The 24,653-nt window shown below is 45.0% G+C and overlaps 1 protein-coding gene and 1 pseudogene across 1 annotated transcript; both read left to right on the forward strand.

Annotated features, from left to right (window-relative positions):
• Positions 1 to 2,736: 2,736 nt before the first annotated feature.
• LOC120651387 (WAS/WASL-interacting protein family member 1-like) lies at positions 2,737 to 3,918 on the forward strand. Its single transcript, XM_039928861.1, has one exon. It carries the CDS (start codon positions 2,917 to 2,919, stop codon positions 3,535 to 3,537), a length of 621 nt encoding a protein of 206 aa, XP_039784795.1. The 5' UTR covers positions 2,737 to 2,916; the 3' UTR covers positions 3,538 to 3,918.
• Positions 3,919 to 19,901: 15,983 nt separating this feature from the next.
• Positions 19,902 to 21,385, forward strand: LOC120647982 (annotated as a pseudogene).
• Positions 21,386 to 24,653: the final 3,268 nt, after the last annotated feature.

The raw sequence follows: 24,653 nt of genomic DNA on the forward strand, positions 1-24,653 counted from the left end.
CCCGCAGCCGCGCAGGGGCTCGCGCAGGCCGGGGGAGGAAGAAGAAGGGAGGAGGCCGACATAGGGGCCCCACATGTAAGGATCCACGTCACCGCATAGTCAACCTGCCACATCAGCTTCTAGGGTGTGGCGTGGCTGAATTGGACCTAGATGACACACTTGAATAGATTGTGGACCTATAAATGCATTTTCGAAGTTCATGGACCTAAACAGAACAGACCAACTAGTTTAAGGACCTCCAGTGCATTTTACTCATCAAAATATATCAGATTGGAGTGCTAAGAAAAAGAAGGCACAAGAGGACTATGAGGAAGGGCACCCATATGGACCAGAACTAGTAGAAGCAGAAGAAGAAGCACCATGTGAGGTCTCTAATACTGGTGCAGCAGCCCCAACCCGTCGTGTTGCAGCTGCACCAAACAGAGGGGAAAAAAGAGGTCCTACTACTCCTAGTATTGGCAAGTACTTTAAGCCTAGAACCAACCCAGGAGATCAGCCTACAATAAAGAGTGTGCTTCAAGGAGAAGAAGTGAAGTTGAAGACTGATTATTTATGGCTCCTGAACATGAAAATGCACTTGATGGTCTTGATATGATGTTCGGTGAAGATCCTCAAACAAGCTCTCATAATGATTTGCCAGAAGCTGAATTTGATTGGTCGCCATTTTACTAGTTATCGAGCCAATGTTATTGAGTATTTGAGTTCTGAACTTAAGTTTTTGTTGTGAAATTTTATCTTTTCTTGTGAGTTTGTGTGCTGTCATGTACTCCTATAAGTTGTAACTCTGTAATGCTCTTATTGTGAACTTCTATTTGAATTTGTGCTTCACATGTTGAACTTTGAATGCAATCAATTTGGTTATATAGTTGCATTATCTATGAGCTTATCTTTCTTATGATAAACTATGCATTATTTAGTATGTACTATTTTGTATATATATGACTAGTTTATATAGTATCTGTGGCCGGTTCAGTTCAACGGTCCAATACTTTTGAACCGGCGGTTCAACCGGTTCATAATGGTTGAACCAATGAACCATTGAACCGATGCCCTCATCAGTTCGATGACCGGTCCGATCCTAATAACTTGGCCTAGAATTGGTGATTGAACTCTAGGTCAACACACACAAATAATCGAAAACCGCCGTTGTAACCATCTCCCAAAAGGTAAAACTAAAAGGTTATTTGAAAAAAGAATTATGATTGCCGTGCCTCCCCATCCTAAGGCCCTCGATCCAATCATCAATCGTCAAGTCCCAACCGAAACCATGCGAGGGAGGCACACGAAATTGAGCTTCTCTCTGAACTGACCGGGGCACATGCACAAGTGGTGCTTCCCTGCAGTTTTGAGGTGTACAAGCAAGTACAGGCCCTGATGGCGAAAGATCAGGCGGCGCCGTACGGACGGTCCGATCGGCCTCGCCTCAGCGGGCGCCACCGCCCGAGATCCGCATCCGACGGCCCGCGTCAGTTTGGCGGTCGGTCTAGCTCGGCCGCACATGCCCCTCTCGCCCACGCAATTCCCGCCAGTGCCGGGAGTCGCCCACAGCCACAAGGGCCATCGTGTGGCGCTCGGCCGCTTTTGTCCAATTACATGTGGGGTCGGAGACAGGCTTGGGCCCACCCGTCAGCGGGAGTACGGTAGGTGGCCGCGCGTCGCTGTCGTTTGATGGCCACAGCTGTGATCATGGCCGGTTGGGCCGGACCGTACTGGTCGGTGGATTTGTTGGACGAGGCTCCGCTGCAGTTACGTCCCCCGCAGTTGAGTCACTGCGTGTGGGGCTTGCACGCAGTGGGGCCCACGTGGCAGTGACCCAACTGCAGGGGACGTTACTGCAGCGGATCCGGTTCCGGATTTGTTTTCTGCCGACCCGTGCAAGTTGATTGGAGAGGCGGGTTTGCATGGAAGCCCCTAGAGTTTCTACTTCCAACTCCATGCACCTTTCTTTTACGCAGTTCGTATGTTAATTAATCCTGGTTTTCGCTTTAGAAATGATGATTTTCTACTTGATAATTCAATGTTTACGAAATGGTATTGTGTGTAGTAATCCCCCAATCAAGCATGCCATTACGTTAATTTTTTCTCTCTAGATTCCGCTTCGCTTTAAACAAGGTTGCATCAAAATCATCATTATTTCGCTATGTGCATCAAAATTGAAATGTTACTTCCACCAATTATAACACTAGTTTATTTATATTTATTTTATGAGTATGCTGGTTTCGGCTGTTTTAGGTCACAATTGTGGCTGCATCAAATTAAATGTACAGTAAAATTTACTTGCCAGCTGCTGTAGCCGCAGCTGCAGCCACTACCGAGTACTCCCTATGTCAAACTATTGTTATCTTTTAAGATCACAAATATCGGAATATTAACATTAATCAATTTATGTAAAAAGATGCTAATATATAAATCTTTTTTTATGAAACACAATACACGCACGTATCCTCATCCCATATAAACATATGCACGTAATCCTACCTATAACCATCTTTTGAGAGACAGATAATATTTTGAAGATAGTACCCATGAGAGGACCGTACCAAAAAGCATATAAATATTTGAGTATAGACTCGTATTTTTACCCTCCCGGATGAAGTTTATTATCAATATCCTAGAGGATCAACCAGCAAAATCAACTCTATTTTTTTAGGGCAACCAGCAATATTCTTCTGGTGCTAAAAGATTCGCATGTGCTAATCACTTGCTAATAACAAACTCAGGCCGTCGACTTCAAAGTCAACCGCGCCACCCCCAAGTCCGTTATAAGAGCCGGCGGCGTCACCTCCGAGAGAGCCCCCCGCCCGGCCGGGAGCGAGAAGCAAGCGGCTTGGCACCCAGCCTGCCTCTTCGCCTCTCTCCCCTCCTCTCCTCTCCGAGAAGCCAAGATCTGCCGATACTCTCATCAAGATCACTGAGATGGACAATGTCCTCATCGATCGATCTGCCAGCGGATTCGATTTCAGGCGGCGGACGGACGCCATCGACGATGGCTGCCGCCGCGGCATCGCCATGAGCGCGCTGCCGCCCCGCACAAGCAGCAGCATCTACACCTCCTTCCCATACGTTTCGCAGCTGCCCCCGTTTCAGTACACGCCGTACCTGCACTCTTCGCTCTCCCTCCCTCCGCTGCCTCCTCGCCGCCCGGCTCTCGGCCCGCTCCCGCCGGCGATGGCGACGACCATGGCCAAGCACGCCGCGCCGCCGCATCGGACGGCGGCTGCCTCTACGGGAAAGCCCGCGGTGCCGAGGAGGACGGGGCTAGGAGGAGAGTACAAGAGGAAGAAGCCGCGGGCGCCGAGGCCGGGGGAGGAGCCGCTGAGGGCGCAGCGGAGGAAGCCGCTGGAGCGCGCCACGCCGCTGCCGCCGGCGCCGGCGGTAGACGAGGCGCTGGACGATCTGGAGCGCGAGGTGACCAGGGGGTTCGTCGAGGACCTGATGCACACCCTCGCGCCGCCGCCAAGCAGCCTGCCCCTGCCCACCTTCTCACTCGTCCGGGCTGCCGCCGTCAAGTCTGCCACGGCATCCTGCGCCGTGTAGACACTGGGCAACGCGCCGCCGCAATAACCGGCGGCGGGAGGCGTCCTCCGGCGCCACAAGTACGTCCGCGCTCGTCTTTCTTTCACCAAGACTTTTTCTTTGGATGAAAGAAAAGTGCAAACCATGGTTTTTAAAAAATGGGTTAGTTCCTTGTTTTAATTTGTTTTTACAATCCTTTTGTTTTTGGGTGCTCTGATGTGAAAGTGAACCTAATTTTAAGGGTTTGCATAGCATTCAGAGTTAAACCCTTCTTGATGGGGTCTATTTTTATTGGCTTGTATCAAGAATTCAAGATCGAACCTTTACTCTTTGGCATATGTATGGTTCACCATTCGTAATCAATAAAATAATTTGTGGCTCCAGTATTCAGCCACTAACAAACTTGATTGTGTGAACTTTGATAAGATTTGTTATGGCTCCATCCGTTTATTTGTAGAGAAATATTTAGGGTCAATTTTGTTGAGTTGTGGCTGTTCAAAAAGCTGTTGTGAGCTGTGAAGAAGTTGTCTGTGATGTGAGGTGTGAGAAAGTTGAAAGCCATTTGTTTTGATTAGTTGTGAACTGTGACTTTTGTACAAAATGACTATAATGCCCCTGAAGGTCTGTGTGACTGTTTATATGCAAATTGATCGTAAAAGTCTGTGTTGTTCACTGATTCACATATAATTGACCATGTTTGGCAGCAAAATTTAATTATTTTTAAGTTTTGCATCCACCATTAACATATGGTCCAAAAAATACAAAGATAGTAGAACAAAAGATATATGGTTCATCCTTCATAGTAGAACAAAAGATATATGGTTCATCCTTCACCATAATTTAATTATTTTTAAGTTTTGCATCCACCATCATTAATATATGGTACACATAAGTACAAAGATAGTAGCACAAAAGATATATGGTTCATATGAGATCCTCCTTCATCATAATTTATCTCCCTGTTGCATTAACCAAAGCATCACTATCCTATTGCGAATGCTATTCATGGCATCCTCGGATGCTTGTTTCGAAAACATTTAGCATTTGTCACTAACACAAAAAAGATAAGAAAAGAAAATGAAGATAAAGAAAAAACCTAAGAAAATTAAATACGGAGAAACTCACCCGTGTTTGGGTTCGAAGGAACTCACCGACAGCTAGACTTGAATTTAGAGTTAGGCTTAGAGCTTTCTAAGATTTCAATGGTTGGTTGTTGTGGTTGCCACAACGGGGCGGAAAGGAAGGTGCTTGTTGGGACAGCAAAGGATGGTGGTTGGACAGAGATCGTGGTGATTATGTAGAAGTCCAGCTAGACTAAGGGCTTGTTTGGCTCCGGGATTTTTTTCAAAAGTCCCTATCACATCAAAAGGAATCTTACTATTTTATAGTATTAAATAAAATCTGTTTATAAATGTTTTTTGACAGCTGAGTGCTTTTTCGCGAGACGAATCTAATGAGCCTAATTAATCGATGATTGGCTACAGTGATGCTACAGTAACCATTCGCTAATCATAGATTAAGATACCTCATTAGATTCGTCTCGTAGTTTAGCCCCAGAGTTCTGCAGTTAGTTTTATAATTAACATTTATTTAATACTTCTAAATACTAAAAAGTTCCAGGGACTTAAAAAAAGTCCCTGGAACCAAACAACACCTAAGGTTGGGTGGTGATGGTGGATAGCTGCAATGGAGACGAGGTGCTCGGGCTGGAGAGGGAGAAACCGATTGAGATTGCGGTGGCACCCAATCGAGGTGGAGATGGCAGCAACATAACGTGTGGTGTGTGATGAAGAACAAAGATTCATCAGATGAGGTAAGCGTGTTGGGGTTACACTTGCGCATATGCACGTGGTTGTAGAATCCTTAATTGTTTTTATATGGTGCGCTAATCATATAATCCCTCCGTTCTAAACTGTAGGTTATTTTAGAAAATCTATACATAGCCAAACCTATGTATCTGGATTTGCCAAAAGAACTTACAATTTGAAATGGAGAAAATAGGTTGTACATACCTTTTTGCAGCGTGCAAGTATATCTTCAAGAATTTGATTGAAATGTTCTATGTATATCTTCAAGAATTTTGTCGATGGTATGGTAAGAGTAGTGTCCATCGCAGTATGGCGCCATGGAGAGCCATTCCAAAAATGGTTGGGAAATTGCAGTACTCAATCTGGAAGATCGCCTTAGGAATTCCATAAAGACACCACTCTCACTAGATAAATTTTAGTGTCTCAAGTTTTCTTTACCGGAAAGAAGTGTGCCAACTTTGTAAGTTAGTCAACATCTGTGGATTGAATATATAAACCTTGGATGAACATAATAGTGAGAAAAAAAACTACAAAATCATCGTGGTCTTGTGGTTAATAAATTATGTGCATCAACAGAAGCACGTACCTTGATGACGATGCTCCCGACAAGCTCATTGAGATTTCTATCTCTTACCCTTGTTTGGTTGCTTAACTCCTTGTTCGGGCACCTCTCCTTGTCGTGATAAGATTCTCCACCTCCAAAACACGGACACATTCGCACAGCACTAAACTCTAACATGTTTTTTTTTCTCGAACACACAAGAGAACTGCGCATCAATATATTAAGAAGAAGAAAAAGTGGTGGAGAGCCTCCAAAAAGTTACAGCTTATCAGGGCCTGTAACCGCCCTTCTTACAAAGAACTAGCTACTTTACTCTTAGAAACAAAACTCACAACTCGACCAGGAACCCATGACCATGCACCTAAGGGCCTGCAGATGCTTGAGCGAGGAGAAAAGAAGCTCCTCGACCACCAGCAAAAGACCAATGCAGCATCTCCTCATTAATGACAGAAACGATACTGGATAAGCTAGGATTAAATCCATCGAAAACACAATGATTCCGATGATTCCAAAGTGACCAACACATTTACAGAAATGGTCAAAAATCGATCCAATGCACACAACGGGTACAAGAATTTAAGATGTCAAAGGGGGTACAAATTAACTCTAAATCAAAGCATAAGTTACAGTACCCTCGACGCCTCAGGAGGAAATTACAAGATAACTATGTGACACTTTGGAAACACATAAGCATCCTCATCTGTGCAAATAGTTCACAGACATCCAGCTACATATATTGATACAAACACCATGGGCAGCTAAGAAATGGTGCCATTAGTATCTATCTGAAGTTTCATTCTACAAATAAGAGAACAAATTTAGCATTCAACATACAAGACATTGTCTGAGCCTTCAAGCATCAGACTAATTAAGTGTAGTGCATTTGCTTTTTATGGCAAATTGGCAATAACCGGTTGTGGAGGTTATGGGTCTCATTAGGTTGCAACAACTAAACAAGGAAAGCCAATGTCCACATGGATAATGCCATAGGCAAATGCAGACAAGATGGAGGAGAAAAACCAAAGACATTCTTGTATCTTGGCAACCAACACAAGGTGGTGTCACAAACCACGACCCTTGGCTTCAGGCATAGACAGGAGTGGCACAGGTGGCATACTAGCTTCAAGGATCATCGGATCCCACCTGTCCACTTCGTGATCCTCAACAATCAGATTCAACTCCTGATGCTTGACAACCTCTATGTGACTCAATAGATCATCCTCCCTCATGGCTGGTGGAACCGAGGATAACACTGGAGCTGGTCCTATCGATGATAAATAGCTTAGCTTATCAAATCCTGCATAATACATTTTGTGTTCTATTTATTAGAAAGCAGATAGATCTATTTTCGAATTTGCATAACAATTCTGAGGAATTAAGGAACCTACCACTAATTCATCTATTAAACAAGTTGAAACTGATTGAATTCACATGTTAAAAGAACTGAACCAAGGAATTTGCATATCGAGTTGGGATCTTTCAACCCAATTTTCTCAATGGTTATATTTTTCACCTATAAAAGTATAAATTGATACTTTCCTTAGCTTAAAATAAGGCTCAATTCATTACTTTGCACAACAGGTCATTGTAAAAGCCCCCCAAAGAACAGGGATGCAAAGCAATTCATCCTACAATTACATAGGTACTGCAGCACTCTCATTTACAAGCAAGCATAAAAGAATGCTCAAACAGGGTAAATGTTGAAAGGTCCTCTACACTCCTTCATTAAAGAGTTCTTAGGGATCTAGGTTTAAGATAAGTTGTTGCTAAACAGGGAAATTTCAATGAGGCGGAGGCGGTTCACATCAGGTGCTTGCTGGTGCTAGAGTGCCTAAGTATCAAGATTTAAGTTGTTTGCTTTGGTCAGGTCGGATTATGTCTAATATTTAGCAGGTTATCGGGTTTTATGTTCACTGCAACTTGCTCATGCCTCAGTTATTGTGAGGTGATGCAGTGTGGCTTTTATAATGGGACTGGTTGTACTCTCTCTTTCACACAAAGATACACGCAGATCTCCTGCATATTCAGGACAAAAAAAAATATTGCAATACGAAGAGTTCAATTAATAGCCAAAGAAATAACTGATACAGCTTCAGTTTAAATTGTTACTCTAATTCTCATGGAAATGAAAAGTCACCTCATAACAAATCATGGAAAATAACTTATTTTTCCCTAAGCTATATGCATTATATTTACCAGCTGTGCAGAAACTTGTGAATGGATAGCACGTTCGGTAGCCCAGTTTTTGGGGAAGTTTCTTGAACTGTGCGGATTCAAGATGGACCATGAAAACAACAACACCACCGGTCGCTATAAACAACACATTATAGTCTTCAGCAAATCCTACTATCTTTGAAGGATACCTATGTGCCCGTTTCAATGGAAGGTGCAGTTTGATAGTATTTCTGAGCACCCATCCAGTATTACCATCACACTTGACCTTCCTCTTCCATATTCGGGCATTGAAACCTTCTAGAATGAGGAATCCAAGCTCACCACCTTCTGCCGGCATAATCAAGAATTGGCACTCATCGCGCACAGAATTGTCGAGGTCAATCACTTCTAGTGGTACCTCTACTTTAGCTAGGCACTGCCTGTCCAAATCAAACTCCAGAATGGCCATACTGCTTTCATTGAACAGCCAGTAAATGGAATTTCCAATCAGGGTGTTGCAACAAGCAAAATCATCTGGGTCGAATGGGCTCAGCCACATTATTGAGATGGCATCTCCCCATGTGCTAGTCTCCGATGAGTAAACCCAGACCATAATTTCATCCCCGCAGCGGCCAAGGAAGACCACCAGGAAGGGGCAAGAGTGGCAAGCACCGTGGACATGGCCCTGGCCGCCGCCGGCGCAAATGACTGTCCCATCTATCATATACTTGTTGTCACCGGACGCCGAGGGCAAGGGCACGCGGCACTGGTCGCCAGAAACTGGGTCCCACACAAGGAAACCAAATGGCTTGCCGGTGACCACAAGGATGCGGCTGTGGCGGCAGTCGTAGACCCTGCTGCCCCTGGGAAGCCGCAGAGAGAAGTCGCCAGCGGCGGGGATGCGGTCCGGCGGATCTAGCACGGAGGTGAATCCAACCTTGCCTCTGTTGTGGGAGAAGAAGCCGAGCAGGGGGGCCTTCCGGTGGTGAGCACGGAAGCGGCGGAGGAACCCGGGGTCGGTGACGAGGCGGCGCCAGTGCTTGCAGACGGCGCCGGCGCGCGGGAGTGACGACGGGCGCGCCGGGAGGCGGAGAAGTATTTCCCCGAGGATGTCCTCGTTGTCCAGCGCAGCCGGCACCGCCGCTGAGGTAGCGCCGGCCACCGCGTCACCCTCCGCAGACCCGGATTGCGCGGGAGATTGGGGGCGCCTAGGCCGCCACACCATCGTGCTCGTCCCGCCGCGCTGGCTCTGCCTCCCGGCGGCCGAGGACTGTCCCGCCGCAGCTCCGCCCGAGAAAGGCTCCACCGGCATAGGCCTCCCGGACCCACGGCCACGCCGCCGACCTCGCTCCCCGCGATCGAAGTCTGGATCCAGGACGGGTGGTGGCCTCCCACTGCCACTGGCCGAGGTCCATCGCTCGACTGCTCCGCCCCGCCCTGACCTCCCTAAGTCACGGCTGCCTGGCCGACTCCCCCCTCCCTCTTCCAGCAACTCGATCCATGCTCAGGGCTGGCGAGCAGGGCTGCAGATCTATGGCGAGGGGTGCGGATTTCGCTAGCATACTAAAGAGCCCGTTTAGTTACCAAAAATTTTCACCTCCCTTTTGAAAATATGTATGAAGTACTAAATGTAATTAAATAACAAAACTAATTACACAGTTTGGATGTACACGACGAGACGAATCTTTTGAGCCTAATTAGTGCATGATTAGCCATAAGTGCTACAGTAACCCACATGTGCTAATGATGCGGTCAAAGACTTCAAAAGATTCGTCTCGCGATTTCCAAGTGAGTTCTGAAATTAGTTTTTTAATTAGTGTTCGAAAAGCCCTCCCGACATCTGGTAAAATATTGACGTGACACCCAAAAAATTTTTTTGTTTGGGAACTAAACGCCTTTTAGAAGGGCAAAATTCGCCGTGGGACACCGTTAAAAAGTAAAGTTTGCTGGAAACCAAAAAAAAATTCATATCTACTCAGCCCTCTACATGGTCCGATTAGAACCCACCAAACCTGTGGAACCGGCCCATATCAAACAGCTTCCGCGTGGCCCCTACGGGTTAGCTTTTTTAGTCCGGGTTCTACCGTTTAACCCGGTGACAGATAATGTTGTGAACCCCATTAGCGCAGTAGGCTGGTCGTCTTCAACCTCCGTCTCTCCCCTCTCTCCAGTCCTGCAATGGAGGACGCGCAGGTCTGCCTCACCTCGCTGGCTGCGTCCACCTTCCCAACACTCCAGAGCGCGCCCTCCGCTCGCCGCCCGGCCGTTCACAGTGGTGTGGGCGTGCGGCGCCTCCACTCCGCCCACGGCGGCGGCCATCGCCGAGCCCGGCGTGTCTGCGCCGCTTGCCGAGCGTTCCCGCTCGCTAGCTCCGCCCGCTTCTGCTTGCCTGTCAAGTCGCAAAACGCCTCCGCCCCGCCCCTTCGGCTCGCCGGCCCGGCCGCTCACGGTGGTGCGCTCGTGCGGCGCCTCCGCTCCGCCCACGACGGCGGCGTGTCTGCGCCGCTCGCTGGCGCTCCAGCTCGCTCGCGGGCGTGCCATTTTGGAAGAAACTCTGCTCCTTTCCCAGCGGTGACAACTGCCATAGTTTTCTCACAAGTCGAAACATCACTACGCGATTACCCATGTGCTTGGGGACTGTGGCAACCCAATCCTAATTCTACAGTCAACCGCAGATTTTAAAACTCACGGTCGATCACGCACGGTCACAGACCCTACCACCAGTTTCACTCACGCACGAGCACGTATGACTCCCATCCCCACATGATGGGCCCCAGCATTTCATTTATCTTTTTTGATTTGTCTTCCCGTTCCATCTTCTATGTGCTCCTCTCTTTATCTCACACTCACGGTCTCCAACCATATTTTTCTTTTTCTTGTTTATTAGTTCTGTCTAAAAATTTTGTTCTGCAATTTTTTTTCCTTCCAAAGTTTCTCTCCAAACTGTTCAAAAAAGTTTGTCTCCAATATTTTTATTCTTTGGAATTTTGATCATAATTTTCTCTTCCAAAATTTATCCATATTGGAATATTAATTTTTCTTTAAAATGTTTTCTGCGATGAATGTTTTTTATTTTAATCTTTTGTTCATAATGTTGGCTTCTAGTTTTTTGTTTTCAAATAATATTTCTGAACATTTTTTTCAAAAATTTTTATTGAAACTTTTATCAGAAATTTTATTTCCAAAAAATTTCAGTACAACTATTGCTACGTTCATTTTTAATCAACTTTTGTTCTGAAATTATGTTTTCATTTTGTTGTTCAAAAAAATTGCAGAACTTTTTCAAATTATTTTTTATTATATAAGCTTTAGCCCCGGTATAGTTTTTCTTATGTCTTATGTTAAGTTAATGCATCTGGTGAGGTGCGGGAATCAAAGTCCTCAACTGGCGTGGTTTGGGCCAACAAACTAGTCAGCTGGCAGGCGGAAGGTTCACGATTCACTCTGGTCGGAAAATGGACCGCACGGAAACCAATTTACGGCCCCCGTAAAATAGCGTGCCCCCTGTGGCAATCCGTTGAAACTTGTCTAACCCGCAGGTCTCAAATCGCTCAACTTGGCTCCATTGCGGGCTGAGCGGGTTGGTCCAAAAAACTACTAAATCCGGACCATGAACAGGGCGATTATATATTTTAAGACATCGTTAAATTAGATCCATTTGTTGAAAGACACCGCCAACAATTTTGTAATCAATTTAACTGCACAGCAACAATAAATGATAATTCTGCCCCTACTACCTTATCTTCTAGCGTACGCACAAACTCCTCTTTTGTCGGCATGGTTCAGTAGTGTCGTTTTGGCAGTTGTCAACTCATGTGGAGGTTTCGGCGCTTCTCTGCATGCATGAGTTTTTCGACGAAACCACACCTTCTCAGTGTTGCTATCTGCATTCCGGGGACAAAGTGGGAGCTCTTTAATGTTGTGAGGTGCAGCGTTGTTTGGCAATAATAATGTGATGCAATCCCCTTCTATATATCAGTGCTAGTGTGTGTACGTGACGGTGTCTTGGTGGCTTTGGCTGATGTTATCATTAAAAATAGGAAAAAGTCCAGTCTACACTTTGGAACTATTACAAAAAATTAATTTTCAACTTTCAATTACAAAATCAGATAACAAAGACCATTCTACTATTGAAACTGTACAAATTTAGCCCATATGTTGTTTTGAAGGTAATTTTCAATTTTGTGAGAATTAAATTATTCAATTTTAAACTAAAAATTACAAGTCATTCATTTTAAATAAAAAACAAAATGGGTGCTAAAAGTTTTCTAAAAATCTAACATATCTATTAGTATGTTACTTTTCAGTTATTCAGATTTATTTTTTTATTTTCATAATATTTGGTTACTTATAGTTATGTCTATTAGTTTTGAATAACCAAGATTCAAATAGTCTTGCATCACCAAGTTACTGAGGTGCGTGCGTGTGTGCTGGTGTGCGTATGTCAGAACCGCCCGAATTAATCCGGCTCAAGTGCGCTAACTATCACTATAAAAACAATCAGGGCTAACTTGTACTTCAAACGGAGTAACTGGACCATTTGTCGAAAAATATCGAACAAAGCAACATAAAATCCGCACGAAGGCGCGTCCAAAGATTACAACATTACACAAATTCTTACATCACAGAGTTTTAAACTAAATTATTACAAACCAAGTTCGAAATTCATAAAAGTAACTCAGAGTTCAAGTGCAGCGGAAAATAAAGTATAGTTCTAAACGATGATACATGATATCATGATGAAACCCGTACATGACATCATTCAACGTTTTCATCATTGGACGGGGACGCATCCCATTCCACCGATCAACCAGGAGGAAGAGTACACGGCCAAGTCAGACTGGCAACCATGTCCTGAAAAGTCTGACTTGAAAACAGATAGATAAGCAAGGCTAAGTATACTAATACTCAACAAGGCTTACTAGAGTATGGGTATACTTAGCCCACTATTTAGACATGCAATGCTTTTGGCTTGAGGGTTTGTTCTGCCGAAAAGCAACTAAGAGCAAGTCCTTAATTTTAGATTTTAGCCTTCAAAATTCTAGTTCAACTAACCATTCTAAATGAGCATCTATCTAATGGCATACATAGTGAAAAACAATTATCATTTATTATTCCACAATATCGATCATCATCCTTGTTTCACTTCTAACTCTATGTGGTAAAAGGATTAAGTAGTTTCATCGTGAGAAGCGGACGATTCGAATCGAGTTTCTTAACCTTGCTAGGCACATCTAAACATAGACATGGGAGCTGAGTCACCCATGTGACTTTTCCCTTCAATTCCCGCTTCATGGAACAGGCTCACCGCCTTCAAGATAAATAAACAAGAGAAATGCCATAAGCAGGAAGAAAGACAGAAGCTAGAACTCGATTCAGATGTGCTAGGCTAGCTATATCTATGCTATCTTATGGTTAGATTGTCAGAGATTAAACTACACAATAGGGAGACCGCTATCTAAATGACGGGAGGAGCCCGTGCATCTAGGCAGCTTTATGTACCTCCTACCCCCAATCCAAACGTGGTGGATTATTAGGGCTCGAACAGGACTGTCACCACCTGCTGGTTACCTGTACAAACCGTGGGAAAGGTTGACATCAAACAACCCTTATCTAGTCTAGACCCCATGTCAACACTAGTAAGCGATACTCTAATATCCCGCGCGGAGCCCCCACTCTCCGGATGGACAGACATCATACTAGAGCAAATATATGAATACTAGAGAAGTTGATAGAGTTCTAAAGCCAATATATTAACCATCGCAAGCACAGGACGATCATACAATGCAAGCATCGAATGATAATGCAACCAGATCACGAAGCATATATCTGATAACTCAGAATATACATCAAGCAGATATCGGTAACCATAGTCTAATTCTATTACAAACGACCGAATTTTATAAGAGAGAACTAGAGATGAACCCATACCAGAACTCCCGAGCAACTCAGTGGACTCGATGACTCCTAGACTTCTCCTAAACTCCACTAAGCCTATAGACTAAGCAAGAATGCCTTGAGATAAGAGGTGAGGTTAGTGTGTGTTCTAATCTCTACCCCCTCCCCTTGTATTTATAGGAGAGAGCCACAGACTGAAACCTGCAGAACCGACATAGGGAGCCAATAAGGGAGTGCCGAGCGCCGAGCAGAGCAGCGCAGCGCAGCTCACTGCGCACGCACGCCTGCTCGCTGCCCGACCATGATGCCCCGTCGAGCCCGCGCCGCCGCTGCCACCCACGCTTGCTTCGTCGCTGCCCGCTGCTCGTCGAGCACATTGCGCCCTGATGCCCGCTCGGCGACAATGCCGCGACGACAAGCCCGCGGCGCCGAGACCGCCACGCCCTTGCCACGGCTGTGCCCAGGCCGCTGCGACCACCGCTGACCGGCCATGAGTTCCTTCGCCAGCCTGCCCTGTCCTATCTCCGCGGCTGCGTGGTGCCCACGCGTGCACGCCCCCGGCGCACCACACGCGACCCCTGCCGACCACCACCGAGCGGCCCGGCGCTTAACCCTGCTCCCCAGCCCCTGCCAGCCCTCTGCTCCGTCATTTTTTTCCTCCGCAGCAAGCCTCCTCACCCTTCACTCTCCACCCTCGCGCCCATAAGAGCCACCAAGCCGAGCTCCCCTGCCCAGAACGCCGCTCGCCGCCCGCCATTGCCGCCGCTGTGCCCGACCTCGCAGCGGAGCCCCCATCTCCGGCCTCCCTCCGCCCCAACGGAGCCCGAGAACGGGATCCCCACCTCCCACTGGTGCTCACCGACGCCTTACCCGCCCCTCACGGCCGCCGGAGAGCCGCCGCCCGCTATTCCTCGCCGGCGCGCCTGCTCCAGCCGCCCCAACTCGCCCTGAGTCCGCTACAAGGTCACCCTCTGTCCCCTCTTGCTACCCCACCCCGATCCCCTCGCCGCCGGCGATCTCCTCGCCGGGATTCCGGCCGGCCGCCGCCTCCTCTGTTCCTGGCTCCGGCCAGGGGCATATTTGCAAGCCCCCAAATCATTCCAGGGGTCTAGATGCAAGATTTCGTTTTCTTTTTCTTTTGTTTTCAAAAACAGCAAATTTGTAAAATCGATATAAATTCATAAAAAAATCAGAAAAATATAAACTCAATTGATCTGAGTTCCTTATTACTAGATCTACAAGTTTCATTACATGCACTTTTTCATTTGCTCACTGGTTTTTGTTCTAGATTAAATACAAATTTATTAGTCTTTTATTTAGATCTCAAGTTCTTGCCATTATCTGTAGGTGATTTTTGGAAAGATTGTTGTAGACTGCAAGTGTAGGACTCTGTAAAAATTTGAGGTCCATTTAACACTCCAAACTATAGGTTTATTTAAATTTTTCTTTATGTCTTGATTAATTAGTTTTGTTTGTACTTGCTGGTTAACTTTGTTTCATGAGCTGAAATTTCTACAAAAACTTTTAATTAATGTTTAGTTAGTGTAAAAAAAATTTGATGATTTTTAGATAAGCAGAACCACTCCAACTAATTAATATCATGGATATATACACTAAATCAAGGAAAATAGTTCCTATGCATGTAAAAATCTAATATTTTACCAGAGCTGTTATTTGAGTATTGTATCATGCTAGCAAATTTGAACCTCTAGAACTCAGTAGAACTAGCTATGAAAATTAATTTTTTTCCATGTAGCTCTATTTTATTATATTTTTCATGCCTAGTGTACTGCTCCTTTAAATCTGAAAAATTTACAATAGGCTCAGAATAGGATCATAAACACTTAGTTAAATTTTTAGTACTAGTACTTACCTGGTTTGATCTATACAAATTAATCTTGTTTCTAGCAGTGGCTGTGTAAAATAATTATCATGTTTTTTTTCTGCTACATGAAACTTGCTGAAATTCTTACAGTAGGATGTTAATTAAGTTTCTTACCATGTGTGGAAATTTCATGACCAGAGGATGTAATTAACTACACTTTCACTTTATACCTAGCTCACACATGTTATATGACTAGGAATGAATTAGTGACGTTTTGGAAAATTACCCTAGTTCTTTTATGAACTAAATCACAATAATTAATACTCTATAAACGATTGCCCAATATTTGGTAGATGAGTTGCTTTATAACTTAACTTGGATTACTTAGGTTATAATCCTACAGTGGATTAATATAAGTTTTGTTACCATCACAACAACTCATACATATGCATTCATGTAGATTCGACTACTCTCGCTGATGGTACGTACGAGCTGGTGCCGGAGTCCGAGAGTGAGCAGCGTGAAGCTCAAGTGAATCTAACTGAAGCCACTGAACACCTAAACCAAGTTTCAGAAGAGCCCAAGGCTAGCTACGCTCAGGAAGGCAAGCCCCGGAGCATGACCTATTACTTTCAACTCTATGCAACTTATTGTTTCTATATACTTGTGCATTTAAGTTTACAGGAGTTGATTGAAACCTTAGTTGCATGATTCTAGGTACCTATGCTTGAACACTAGTTGGTTTAGATCGCTAGTTAGCTATGCTAATGATTCGGTAGAAGTCGAGTGATTTTCTGTCACTCACGAGCTCATAGGAGTTGAATGTCTACTACATGCTGCAATCATAAGGTCCATGGGCGGGGCTATGGTACTTATTGATGCCCCGTCTGTTTAGTGAAAAATGTTAAGGCCGTAGTGTGTGGTAGTGGTGGTTAAGCATTTGAACGTACTAATCACATGCCGAGAAATATGGTAATCGGTAAGCTTAAGTATCTGATCGGCCCGGGGAGTGGACTTTTCCCTCACCCACTTTGAACGTTGTTTCTCATGCGGCCACATGCGGGTGCAAGAGTGGTCACGACCCGGCGTCGACCGTGGCGTGGGGCTCTTGTAGTCGAAGGGGTGACCCTGATCCACGAGCCGGAAAGAAAGAGGAAATGTTGCGTGGGGACTCGGTTCCCATGTGTGTGTTTAGGTCTGCCTGGCCAGGTTAACAAATTCGATTCGAATCGTCCGCCTCTCACGGACATTGGGACTGCTTAACCCTTTTGGCACATAGAGTAACAAGTGGAACGTATGATGATGAGTCTGATTGGATGATGAAAGATAATTATTTTTTTCTACCATGTATACTATTGGATAGATGCTAATGTAGAATGGTTAAGTGAACTAGAACTTGAAAGCTAAAATCTGAAAATAAGGGCTTACTCTTTATTGCTTTTCGGCAAAACCAAACCCCTCCAGCAAAAAGCCTTGCATGTCTAGTTAGAGGACTAAGTATATCCTAGTCGGATAAGCCTTGCTGAGTATTAGTAGACTCAGCCTTATTTGTGGATCAACTTTGTTTTCATGTGATACGTTTGAAGATCAGATAGCTAGCTTGACTTGGCCATGTACTTACCTCCTGGTTGGTCGGTGAAGTGGGATACGACTCCGGCCAACGATGGCAATGCCGAGTGATGTCATGTATGGGCTTCATCATGACATCTTGTATCGTCGTTTAGAACTCGCTTTAATTTCCGCTGCAGTTGAACTCTGAACTACTTTAATTTTGAATTTCAAGTATCTTTCTAAGTTTTCAAACTTGGTTTGTAATAACTAAGTTAAGACTATGTATTGTAATATAATTGTGAAATGTTGTACTCTCTGTACTCACGTTCGTGTGAGTTGCATGTAAGCTTTGGGTTTCGATCGACGCATACGTGGATTCTTCGGGATTTTGCCCGACAGCACTGCCGGATTACTCCGTTTGAAGTGCGTGTTAACCTGTATTGTCTTTATGGTGATGGTTAGCGCACTTGAACCGGATTAATTCGGGCGGTTCTGCCACACGTACCCACTGCAGCACTGATGCAATCGTTCACCCAGCAAACGATGTGGGTTCAAATGGGTTGAATTTTAATATGGAGTGTATTTGGGTGAGTTGAAATGAGTTGTATTAGGTAATGGAGTGGGGTGGAGCACATACGGGTTCGGGTGGGTTGGAGTGGGTTGAAATAGATCCTTTGCGCGGAGCGGCACCCTGAAAATAAAATCTCGCGTTCACACTATAAACTTTTATCGAAATTGACCGAAATTGGTTGGAGATCACTCAGTATGACTGGCAGCTACTTTGTGCAAAACAGTGTGGCTAGACCTACACGTGGGCCCTATGACAAGAGCCGAATTCTGAAATTAAAATCTCGCATTCACATTAAAAATTTTATCGAAATTGACCGAAATTTGTTGGAGATGACTCAGTATGACTGGCAGCTACTCTGTACAAAGCAGTGTGCCTAGACCTGCACGTGAACCCCATGTTTAGAACCGGACCCTAAAATTAAAACCTCTTGTTCACACTATAAAATTTTATCGAAATTGACCGAATTTTTTTTAGATGACTCAGTATGACTGAATGCAAATCAGTGTGGCTAGACCTACACATGGGACCCATGTAAAGAGCCGAACTCTGGAATTAAAACCTCGCGTTCACACTATAAAATTTTATCGAAATTGACCAAAATTTTTTGAGATAACTCAGTATAATTGGCAGCTACTCTGTGCAAAATAGTGTGACAAGATCTATATTATAGATTTTTTTTGAGAAACGAGTTCTTATTGGGTTGTAACTATAATTTGGCTAATATTTTATTACATTATGAACTCAAATGTTTGGGTTGGATTGGTATGTGGTGGTGGTGGTTTGGGTGGAGTGGGGTCATATAATTTCTCTCATGAGAATGGAGTGGTGTGGATATAGTTTGGTTTCCAACCCATTTGCAGGGTGAGCAATCGTTGGCCTGCTTCAACCTCCTTGCTCCCTGGAGTGATCTGCCATGCACAATATATGAAACAGGATGTGTCAAACACTAAATTAGGGGTTTGGATGATAACATTTATGAAAAAATTGCGCCTCAAATCCCAATCTAACAAATCGAGGATCGGCCCTGATGCAAACAACAAGGAGCAGAGGATTTGCCGTCGGCCAGGCGCGGCTGCCCGCCCCAACCGGCTGCCCTCCCTGTCGGCCGCATGGACCGACACCGCGGCGCCCACGGCCACCTCCCGTCCGGCACGCCTCCTTCCCACTCCGTCGTCCAACCACGCGTAGCCCGCGGCCGCTACCCCTCCGCCGCGCCTCCTTCCCGTCCCGCACCATGTCGCTCGCGCTCAACAGCGGCCACCCCAAGAACCGCACCACGCTCACGCTAGAGGCCGTCAGCACACAAACCGGCGCCTAGCTACCTCCACCGCTTCATGTGGCTCGACGACGACGAGGTCGAGCTGATCTTGGAGGGCTGCCGCACAGAAGCCTGAAGCTGAGCCGCTGCAGATGCTAGGTGGAAGCTCAGATGCGAAGCCGTCCCTGTCTTTGTATCCCTGCCGAGCCCTCCTGAAAGAACCGTAGGATCTCCACGTCAAGTTCATCCAGCGACGGTATGCACGGAAGGCTTGTTGCGTACCGTCTCCACCGAATTTTTTTTTCCAGCAAGCAGCATATTTGCTAGTTAAATAAAAATGCATGCTAAGCCTATCCAAACAGAAATGCGGTCGTCATTGCTGATTCCAGGCTCTGCTACGTACGGCGTTCCCAGTTAATTTGACAGTGTCAAACGTCGCATTTGATGCAGTGCAGACCGGCACCAAGAGACACCCAACGGGTTTTTTGCATGCTGTCCTAGATCCCTGTTTGTCATGCAGAAAATTGCAAACAAATGGTGCTGATTATGGTGAATCCAGGTGTTATACAGTGCAGTACCGTTTTGGAACGAACAAGGAAACAAGCAGCTAGGCAGCTAGCCATCCTTGAATCGAACTATTCAACTACGTGTAGTGAAGAAAAGTCGCAGCAAAACCTCCTCTATAAAACCTCGCCATCGCATGCATACGGATCATCCATCTCAGCTCAGGAATCACAGCTCCATCGAGATCACCACAAATGGAGCTCGCGTGGCCTTTCCTCGTCGCTCTCCTCCTCGCCTTCCTCCACGCCAACATTGGCGGACACGCCCAGCGCCGCCTGCCTCCGGGGCCGGCCGCCGTGCCCGTGCTCGGGAACCTGCTGTGGTTCAGGCACCAGGGGATGGACGTCCTGCGCGCCATCCGCCGCCTCCACGCGCGCCACGGCCCGCTGCTCGCGCTCCGCATGGGCTCCCGCCTCCAGGTCACCGTCTCCGACCGCCGCCTCGCGCACCTGGCGCTCGTCGAGCGCGGCGCCGCCATGGCCGACCGCCCGGAGTTCGCGCCGCGTGAGTTACTGGGGCTCGACGCCCACGCCATCACCACCTCCAGCTACGGCCCGCTTTGGCGGCTCTTCCGGCGCAACTTCGTGTCCGAGGTCGCGCACCCGGCGCGGCTCCGGCTGTTCGCGCCGGCGCGGGCGGCGGTGCTCGCCGAGCTCACGACCAAGCTGCGGCTCACGGGCGGCGACCAGGGCACCATCGTCGAGGCCTTCCAGCACGCCATGTTCGGCCTCCTCGTGGCCATGTGCTTCGGCGAGCGGCTCGAGGAGCGCGCCGTGCGCGACATCGCCGCGGCGCAGCGCGACCTGCTGCTCCACTCCGGCAACCTCGGTGTCCTCGCCTTCCTGCCAGCCATCACGACGCGCCTCTTCCGCGGCCGCATTCAGGCCATGGTCACCAAACGGCAAAGACTCAAGGACATGTACATGCCTCTGTTCCACGAGCGCAGGGAGCGCAAGATCCACGGGTCGGCGCGGCAGGACTCCCAGACCATGACGACGACGACGGCGACCGCGCGCTGACGGACGACGAGATGGTCGCGCTGTGCTCCGAGTTCCTCAACGCCGGCACGGACACCACGTCCACGGCGCTGCAGTGGATCATGGCGGAGCTCGTCAAGAACCCGGACATCCAGGACAAGCTCCACGGCGAGATCAAAGCCACCGTCGCCACCACTGGATTGGATCATATCTCCGAGGAGGACGTGCACAGGATGCCGTACCTGAAAGCCGTAGTGCTGGAGGGCCTCCGGCGCCACCCGCCGGCGTACCTGGTGCTGCCGCACGCGCCGGCAGAGGACATGGAGCTGGGCGGGTACGTGATCCCCAAGGGCACGACGGTGAACTTCATGGTGGCGGACATCAGCATGGACGAGCAGGCATGTGAGCGGCCGACGCAGTTCGCACCGGAGCGTTTCCTTCCAGGCGGCGACGGCGAGGGGACGGACATCACGGGCACGAGGGAGATCAGGATGATGCCGTTCGGGGCCGGGCGGAGGATCTGCCCCGGCCTCAACGTCGCAACGCTTCACCTCGAGTACTTCGTGACGAACCTGGTGCGCGAGTTCGAGTGGCGGGAGCAGGAAGGTGAGGAGGTGGACGTCGACGGCGAGAAGGGCGAGATCACCGTCGTCATGGCCAACCCGCTCCGCGCGCGACTCGTGCCTAGAGGGATTGTTTGAGTGAGTGGCGGGACCGTGTGTGTGTTCTTTGTGCTTCTATCTATATCGTGTCTATACGTCCATTATTACTAGCTATTGGAGATTTATAATAAGACTGTAACGGTGAATAATTAAGTTGATAAAATTTCTTTTACTTTTATCTTAAATAAAATTCTATTTATTTTCTTATAAAAATTTAGTATACCAATCTTTGTTCAATATAAGTAGGGATGTAAAAGGATCAAATACGGACGGATATTGCTGATATCGTATTTGTTTTCATATTTTTGTTTGAATATGCATAGTGTTAGTTTTTGCCGGATAAAATTATATTAGATATTGAGATCATAAAAATCTAACTTTTAGTACCTGAATACGGATCGGTTACGGATATTAAATATCTGGAATCGGATACAGACAGATAAAAGCCCTTCCATATAAGATCAAATTCGAAAACAGTCAGAAAATATTCATACCATTTACATCCCTAAATATAAGTTTGCGAAAGTTCCATGACCAGGGGATAGAGCGTGTGTACTGGCCGCATGCAGACATACACTACAACGGGATGGATATGGATGTTAGAAAATTGTATCGGTATCTCATAAAAATTCTAATATGGATATATGTATTCGTAATCTATTTTAGTATGGACGCTAAATGGATGTATTATATTTAAATCCAATTTTATATATTTTCTCTATTGGATTCCATATTAATATTTAAAAAACTGAAATATCTGACCATTTCTATATCCCCAAAGGGAAAGTAACAGGGAAACCATCTCAAACTTATTTATATAAGTAATTGCTAATTATGTACACCATTTAAACTATTGTAACTCTATTTATATGATAGATGACTAATAATGTTAATTCTAATGCTACTAATGGTGTATAAAGATTAGGTTTAATTAACTTTAATTTATCTAGTTAATGAGTAAACTATTTTTAAAGTGTCAATTTACTTACTTATTTAATGATGAATTTATATTTTATATGTGTTACATATTAAGTAATTTAAATATTTATTTATATATATTTATTTTATGTTTATAACTAATTTGATATAGTCAATTATTAAAATTATATACCATAAGTATGTTAATTTCTATTAGCTATCTTTATGTACATGTGCTGTAGTGAATACACAACAAAGGATATTAACGAATGAGCTAGTTAATTTACACAACGCAAGAATGCTTATTCGCGTGATAAACTGCGCGACTCATATTATTAACTAGTTGAATACCCCACGCGTTGCTGCGGGATTTGTGGAAAAAAATGTTGAAGTTGAGTGTATTGAAAAGATGGAGATATGAAGTTGTAGTCAATTTTAGCATTGAAGATATATGGCATGGTTGTATATAAGATATGATTAAATACTAAAATTGAAGTACATACAAAAAATTCAAGTTGATGAAACTGATAAAAAGAGAAATCGTAATTGGTATGGTAAGATCACTTTAATTTTATTCTAGGAGAAAATGGAAAAAATCTGCATCATTTTGTGAAGTGATTCGACTTTGTATCGACTCTTTGGCTAAGCAAAATTTATGCAAATATTTTTTTTAAAATGAAATGTGAGAAATGCAGTTGTGTGTGAAATGTTGATAATTGGAAATATAGTTGTACAAATATAGTTGTATCAAATAGTAAAATATTAAGGAGGAACCAAACATAGTGTCAATATCAGAACATAATGAATGAATGTGTAACATTGAAGAGAAGAGACCTGGAACAATCCTTCACGGTGCTCTTCCTGCATGCCACAGTGATGCAAGACAAAATTTAAGAGTAGCAAAACAGCGAGGGAAGGCAAGGAGCTACTAGAACCGAATGGAATAATGGAGTCGAGAGTGTGTGTAACGCTACGATGGCTTCGACTAAGCAAAATATATAGAGCGTTGGGTTCTATAGATCATGAGAAGTGGAAGGGGTGGTGGTGATAGTGTATTGTTAGATAGAGAGACTTAAGGAAATGACAGCTTGGATGATCAAGTTACAAACATGAGAGAAATGAAGAGACATAGTAAGGTGGATGAAGGAGTGCTTCTTCCATTGTTGGTGGCTCAATGGGGATTGAGAGAAATATAAATTAACATTTTCTAGTGGGATGCATCAATCTTAGAAGACAGAAATACCATAGGAGACTAATTATTTTTCTTTTTGTTAACGTTTCCTAGTGGGATGTATCAATTTTAGAAGACAGAAATACCATAGGAGACTAATTGTTTTTCTTTTTGAAACAAATGTGGATTTATTTATTAATATTAGATAGACTAATATTTAATTGATAAATGAAAATAATGTTCATGAGACAATAATAAAAGAAAATAAAGGGAGGGGATTTAACATATGTATGTTGCATAGAGTAATATTTAATTGATAAATAAAAAATTTGGTTGTTGGGCTTCTTCTTTATTTATACTTTTGATGAACCGCAACATATTGAAAAACATGACTGAGAGAAATAGAAATTATGACACTTAGTGGGTTGATGACATAGCAACATAGCACTTAGTGGATTGATGACGTGGCAGCACGAGGATTGAGAGAAATACAATTATGACATTTAGTGGGTTGCATCTATATAGAATATATAGATTTTGACAACAGTCATTGAACATTATTAATATGCAGTCAATGATAATCCCGAGTTGAATGGGTAGCGTTATTGATACGCAGTCAATGCCGTAATCCAAAGTTGTATCGGCGGTATTAATTTGGTTACCACTGCTAATTAGAGGGTGTATTTACATCAATAAAAATCAGCAGTGGGCTGCATTCTCCCCTATAAGAGCATCTGCAAGAGCTTTTCTAAAATCTACTCTTTAAATCATCATTTGGAGAATCACTTGAGTAAAAATTGTCTTCCATATCTTTACATTTTTCAATAGCTTTTCCATATCTTGTGTGTAGTCTAGAGAGCTATCCTTGCTCTCCATCTTTGGCTAGCATGAAATCCGAAATAGAGGATATCTATATTTGAATATTCAATTGAAGAGGCTGTTGGAGGGTAATTTTTCACCAAAATCTCTATTTCTATAAATTAGAGAAGATATAAAGAGTCTTTTAGAGATGCTCTAAGAAGCTGGAGACGTACAGAAAAAGTGCAACCGAAACACCCACGAACTCCTCCCCTCTCTCTCTCTCTTTTGCATCACTATGTTGTGATATTGATCTGGTGATTCTGCATGAGGGATGACAATAAGGTTTCTGGGTAGCACAACTGCGTAACCATTCGAGGCCGATTGGCTACGTTCTGCACTGCCTTATCTACGATTTGC

This window comes from Panicum virgatum, chromosome 9K (genome assembly GCF_016808335.1).
Source record: "Panicum virgatum strain AP13 chromosome 9K, P.virgatum_v5, whole genome shotgun sequence".
NCBI lineage: Eukaryota > Viridiplantae > Streptophyta > Magnoliopsida > Poales > Poaceae > Panicum > Panicum virgatum.

Excerpts from the sequence above, each read along its gene's own strand:
- LOC120651387 (XM_039928861.1), top strand. The coding sequence starts at position 2,917 with ATGGACAATGTCCTCATCGATCGATCTGCCAGCGGATTCGATTTCAGG.